Source organism: Panthera pardus, unplaced genomic scaffold, assembly GCF_024362965.1.
Source record: "Panthera pardus isolate Hobbes unplaced genomic scaffold, ASM2436296v1 HiC_scaffold_21, whole genome shotgun sequence".
Classification (NCBI taxonomy): Eukaryota; Metazoa; Chordata; class Mammalia; order Carnivora; family Felidae; genus Panthera; species Panthera pardus.
The window spans coordinates 5660390-5666400 of record NW_026526777.1 but is presented as its reverse complement, the minus strand read 5'-3'; the positions used below and the strand labels follow the sequence as shown (position 1 = coordinate 5666400).

Sequence of the window (6011 nt, the reverse complement as noted above, 5' to 3'; positions counted from 1 at the left end):
GAGATGGGGGGTGGGGGGAAGGACTCCCAAATGACCTGGTCATCTCAAGAAGCCTATAATGCAACCAGCAGTCATCGAAAAAATTAAAAATTAAAATTAAAAAAAGACAAGGGATATCCCATTTTCAGAGTTCTCTGGGGGAGCCATTCTCTGGGAAGGAGGCTATAGAGAAATTCCCTCTCATGGCCTAAGGATTCAGGTTCCCCTGCCCATCTATCCCTCGGAGAAGTGTGTTTATGTCCCTTTTTCTGTCCCTCTCCCTCACCCCCCCCCCAGGCATTCCAGCCTAGGGCAGGGGGAGGCCATCAGACACAAAGCCCTCTGTGTATGGGGTGGTATGTGTCCCCCCACCCCTCCACCGAGAGGACACAATGCCCCTTCTGCTCCCTGTACTCTTCCCCCCTCCCCACCACCTCTCAACTGCACATGCCAGGCTGCAATTGGTTACTGGCTCAGGACAGCCCCCTCATACTGGGGCCCCAGGGGATTTTAAGCGGATTCCAGGAACCCCCCGCTCAGTTCCTTGTCCCCCACTCTCCCATCCCCACAGACGCTCCGAGCCCTTGCCCCTGCCCCAGCTATGGCTCCTGGGGCTCCCTCGTCCAGCCCCAGTCCTATCCTGGCTGCGCTGCTCTTCTCCTCTTTGGGTAAGTGGAGCCACCCCAGTCTGGGAGCCCTGGAGCTCAGCTTGCCTCTCAGCAACCTTCTCCTTGCCTTCACTGCATGCCCCACCGCCACCAAAGAGTGAGCAGGAGCAGGAAGGTGATATTATAGTCGGAGAAAAAATATATATAGCTTAGAGGGAGACAATAAAGGTATTCTGTGAAGGGAGAAGGTAAAAGAGCGTAGAGAGCTTCCCTGAGGTGGACCTGACTGGACCCAGGTTGGAAGGTAGTAACATGCCCCCAAAGCCATGCTGAGCACCTGGTGGGAAGCAGTGTTATGGTGTGGTAAGGAACAGGACAGACACCTGGGTCGGGTACCTAATCATTCCCTAGCAGTGCCTGAGGTACTTAACCTTAGTTCCCCTGAATAGGAAGGTCAGGAAATGTGATCTAAGGAAGGAGCCCAAGGTCTGTGGTCCCAACTCCTCGAATCTTTGTCTCTTGGTGCCTCAGTTTCTCTCTGTGGATCCATTGTCTATTATGCAGGCAAAAGGAGTAGGAGGGAGGTTCTATGAGATTCTAAGATCTTGTCCATCTAAAGCAGTCTTCCTTTATAAGGTGACCAAACCCTTTCTCACCCCATGGCAGATGTTGGGTGGGCAAATGAAAGTCAAAAGTAGAGATATTTGAATGGACAGTTCCCTTCTCCAAACGACCCCAAAGCCTAACACGATAGATGAGTAGTAGGCAAATTGGGGGTCGGGGAGAACGGCTCAGAATATCAGCTCTTTGAGTCCTGACCCCAGAATCCAGACCCTTCTGGGTGCTGTGCTGGACTAGTCTGGGACACCCAGAGAAAATGTTAAAGATAAGGAGTTGGAGAAGGTCATAGTGAGGGCAATGGGGAGAAGGAGTGTTGGAGAATAAGGAAGAGGGTTCTGTTCTAGCACCTGTCCCTCTCATAGTACCATTGAGCAGGGCTGAAGGGCAGTGGTTGATGTTAGAACAGGAGGAATAGAAGTTAGATCCAATGAATAACCTTCGTTGTTGCATTTGGGATTCCCAAGAGACCTCTAAGGAGAAGCGGGCCACTGATCTTCCATGCTGAGGTGGGAGATTTGAGACTATGGAGCAGGAGTGGGGGGTGGTGATGGGGTCTGGGGATGGCAGGAGCCCCCAACATTGGTCAGACAATGGGTCTCTGTTTGTTTGGTCGCTTCCTCCCCCTCCCATAGAACAAAAGGGTCTACAGTTGCCCCCACCCCGGGCCAGCCCACACACATAATCTCCCTGGAATGGCCTTCCTTGTGTGGGTGAGTCTTGGGAGTGGCACTGGGCCAGCATGGCCAAGAGGAGGGTGACAAGGGTCAAGCCACAGAGGGCTCACATGCAAAGTCATCTGAGCTCTGAGCTTGGGATCTTCCTCTGTATCCAACTTCCCCTGAGAAGCTCCCTGACCTCCCAGTCGACAGCAAGCTGTATGGCAACCAGGGATGCAGCAGCGAGGACAGTTGGGCCAGGAATAAACAGTCTTAATTATCTTCATTTTTTTTCTGTGAGAAATTTGAATGTGTGATGCTGTGAAATACTACGCAGCTGTTAAAAATAAGATTGATCTCTATGAATCAACATGGGAAGTTCCCTCAGACACATAGGCATATTATACATCCTCTTAAGTGAAAAAAGCCAAGTACAATATAATGCAATGTATCGCAAAAAGGAAAGAAAAGCTCCATAAGACAAAACTATTTCATGTTTTGAGTTTGTTGGGTTTACACTGCACTCGATACATAGAAAACGGTTACTTACTAAACTGATCGACAGTGGTCATATTTGGGAGGGGACTACAGGAAAAGCATTTGTTGGGGGAGGCGTCAAGAAAGACTCTAGCGGGGCGCCTGGGTGGCCCAGTCGGTTGAGCGTCTGACTTTGGCTCAGGTCATGATCTTGCGGTTTGTGAGTTCAAGCCCCATGTCGGGCTCTGTGCTGACAGCTCAGAGCCTGGAGCCTGCCTCTGATTCTGTGTCTCCCCCTCTCTCTCTGCCCCTCCCTGACTCATGCTCTCTCTCTGTCTCAGAAATAAAGAAGCATTAAAAAACATTTTTTTTAAAAGAAAGACTTTAGCTTTATCTCTATTTGAATGGTTTCTAAAAAAGAATGCAATATGTATTACCATATAACTTATAAACTAAAATTTTTTGAAGCCTGCATCTTAGGGGTACCTTAAGAGTTAAATACTGACCCAAAGGGAAAGGGAGACTTGGAAACAGAATCCACCTTCTGGAAGTCCTCAAGAGAGTTCTGTTACTGCTGATTTCATTTCCTCTTATGAACACACTGAACTTGAACCCAACGCAGCATTTCTGCCTAACTCTTCAGCTGGCCCAGAGAAATCTGGGCTTGACAGTGGATCATTTCTGCCCCAGCTTTGCTGTGGTCTCCACTCAGCCCTTGGCTTCCTATTGGTCTCGCTTCCTCTGGATCCCTTAGTGGGTCCCGGGCGCCCATCTGACTCCCCTCTCTGCTTGCAGTGCTCCCCCTGGCCCAGGCCATTGTGGTTTACACGGACAAGGAGGTCCATGGCGCCGTGGGCTCCCGGGTGACCCTGCATTGCTCGTTCTGGTCCAGCGAGTGGATCTCAGATGACATCTCCTTCACCTGGCGCTACCAGCCCGAAGGGGGCCGTGATGCTATCTCGGTGAGTGCCTGGGGGCGTCCTGGGATTGGATAACCAAACGGTGCTCTGAAGAACAACAGAAAAGAGCACTTGGGCAACCGAGGGGACATCCTTTGAGCCCTAACCCTAACTGTGGCAAGGTAAGTAGCCATCTGACTAGGGCCTATCTACACTGTCTCCCCCACCCCCAACTACCCTCTCCAGCCCAGGAGCCCTTACCCTGAGGCTAGACCCACATACTTCCCCTCATTCCTCATAGATCTTCCACTATGCCAAGGGACAACCCTACATTGACGAGGTGGGGACCTTCAAAGAGCGCATCCAGTGGGTAGGGGACCCTCACTGGAAGGATGGCTCTATTGTCATACACAACCTGGACTACAGTGACAACGGCACTTTCACCTGTGACGTCAAAAACCCACCAGACATAGTGGGCAAGACTTCTCAGGTCACACTCTATGTCTTTGAAAAAGGTGTGAGAGGAGATGGCCCAGGGGGTCTGGCAATACAGGGAGGACTGGGGGTGGGGGGTGGGGGGGAGGGAAGGGCTGGGGGAAGAGGCAAAATACCTGGGCTAATGCCCTTCAGGCTCTGGGAGGGCGGGCAGAAGACAGCCGTGGCTGAGCGCTGTATGTCGGAAACAGCAGGGAATGGGTGTGGGGCCAGGAACCGAAGGTGCGTGGCCCCGCTCACCCCTTTACTTGTTTTCCCTCCCCTCCTAGTGCCTACGAGGTACGGGGTGGTGCTGGGAGCCGTGATCGGCGGTGTCTTGGGGGTGGTGCTGTTGCTGCTGCTGCTTTTCTATCTGACCCGATACTGCTGGCTACGCAGACAGGCGGCCCTGCAGAGGAGGCTCAGGTAAGGGGAGCCTGGCGACCCTCCCTTTAACCCCGCTGTTCCCCATCGGGGCAGAAACTTCTTGGGGGGGGGAGCGGCAAAGGGAGGAGGAAGCTATAGCTGCTCTCCAGGGGGGCCCGGGCCTGGAGCGGGGCAAACCCACAGCACCGCCTTTCCCTGCAGCGCCATGGAGAAGGGGAAATTGCACAAGGCTGCGAAGGACTCGAAGCGCGGCCGGCAGGTCAGTGGAACTCGGGGCCTGGACAAGGCGCGGAGCTACCTGGCAGCAGTAAGGGATGGGATGGGACCAGGGTGGGGCTGGGCCCCCCCAGAAGGGTGACTGAGGTGTGACCCCCTCCCTGCAGACGCCAGCGCTGTATGCCATGCTGGACCACAGCAGAAGCACCAAAGCTGCCAGTGAAAAGAAGGCCAAGGGGCTGGGGGAGTCTCGCAAGGATAAGAAATAGCGGTTAGCGGGCCGGGCGGGGGGTCGGGGGTCAGGGCGGGAGCCCACCAAAGGCTCTCAGGTGGTGGTCATAGAGATGGAACTGCGGAAGGATGACCAGAGCTCGGAGCTCCGGCCTGCGGTCAAGTCCCCCAGCAGAACCAGCCTCAAGAACGCCCTCAAGAACATGATGGGTCTGGACTCCGACAAGTGACCACCCCCCTGGGCCCTCCCAGAGCAGGGGGACCTAGGCTCCTCTTCTTCCCCCCGTCTAGGTGCTTTCCTCCTTAACTCCCCAGCCCTGCCCTGCCCTCAGCACCCTTTGAGATGTAAGTTTCATTCCAAAGTTCATGCCCCAGGCCCCTCCCATCTCCCCCCACCTGCACCCACGGCTTTCTGGGAACCCAGGGGCCTCACCCTCCCCTTCACCGGCCCCAAGGACTGTGTGTTTGGTGCCCGTCCCTCTGGCACCGAGAAGAAAGGGACCTTGATACCCCGTGCCTCAGCTCCAGGCCACCTGGCGTTCCCATCCCTTGCGGCACCCGGCCTGTCCCTCCTTCTTTTCTTTCTGACCCTCCCTCCCCTTCATCAGGTGGTCCAGCTCCATATTCTGTCCTCCCGGCTAACACCCAGAACATCCAGATCAGACTCTCCTTCAGGGTTTATTTAGGTTGTTAGTTATTTTTTATTTTTTAATCCAGTCTTGTTTGTTTGTTTACCGGCGCCCTCCCCCCATGACTGAGTACCAATGACGTCATGTGGTTTTTGCATTTCCCCCTCCCCCCTCCCCATTAAATCCTTCATGGAGAGCTAGCCCAAGCAGAGGGGCCCCTGGTCCTCAATCCTCAGCTACAGGACTGGTGCCCCTGACCACTTTAGGGCACCGTTCCGGGACTTGAGGTCTTGGGGAAGGAGAGACAGAGAGAGACAAAGAATCCTCACAGGTCAGGGCATTGAGGACGGGGCAAATAAGCCTTAAGAAAGGGCTTTAAACAACCAAACAGAAAGGAAAAATAAACGGGAAGTGGGGGGGGAGGGGAAGGCTGCACTCCCAGCCACAGGGGACTCTTAGGATTTTTCTACATTCTGTATATTTCTTCTCAAACTCCCAAATGTCCTTAAATGTTTAATAAACACTGACATTTCCAGAAGTGCTGCCTCCATCTCCAACTTCCTCATTCTCCTGGGAATATCCCTGCCCCCTATTCCATCCCCGGCCCCCTACGTTCCCCCTTCCTTCCCCTCTCCCAGTCCTCTTCCTCATCACCTGGTTTCGGTTGTTAAGAATTTGGCTTTATGTTACGGACCTCCCATAGTACAGTGGAAAGATCTCTGAAATAGGCTCCCAAGACGCCTTCAGCAAATATCCAGTGAGTTTATCCTGTGTGCTGAACTGTGTATCAGCCTCTGTGTTTACATGGGTTAGAACACAGACTCCCTCTTTACC

The 6011-nt window shown here is 53.6% G+C and overlaps 1 protein-coding gene across 1 annotated transcript; it reads left to right on the top strand.

Moving 5' to 3' along the window:
- The first annotated feature begins 506 nt into the window (after positions 1 to 506).
- On the top strand, positions 507 to 5715 carry MPZ (myelin protein zero). The gene is given in 6 exon segments (XM_019433344.2): positions 507 to 647; positions 3137 to 3303; positions 3542 to 3755; positions 4005 to 4140; positions 4303 to 4360; positions 4485 to 5715. Coding segments are annotated over 6 exon segments (936 nt in total). The 5' UTR covers positions 507 to 580; the 3' UTR covers positions 4779 to 5715.
- Positions 5716 to 6011: the final 296 nt, after the last annotated feature.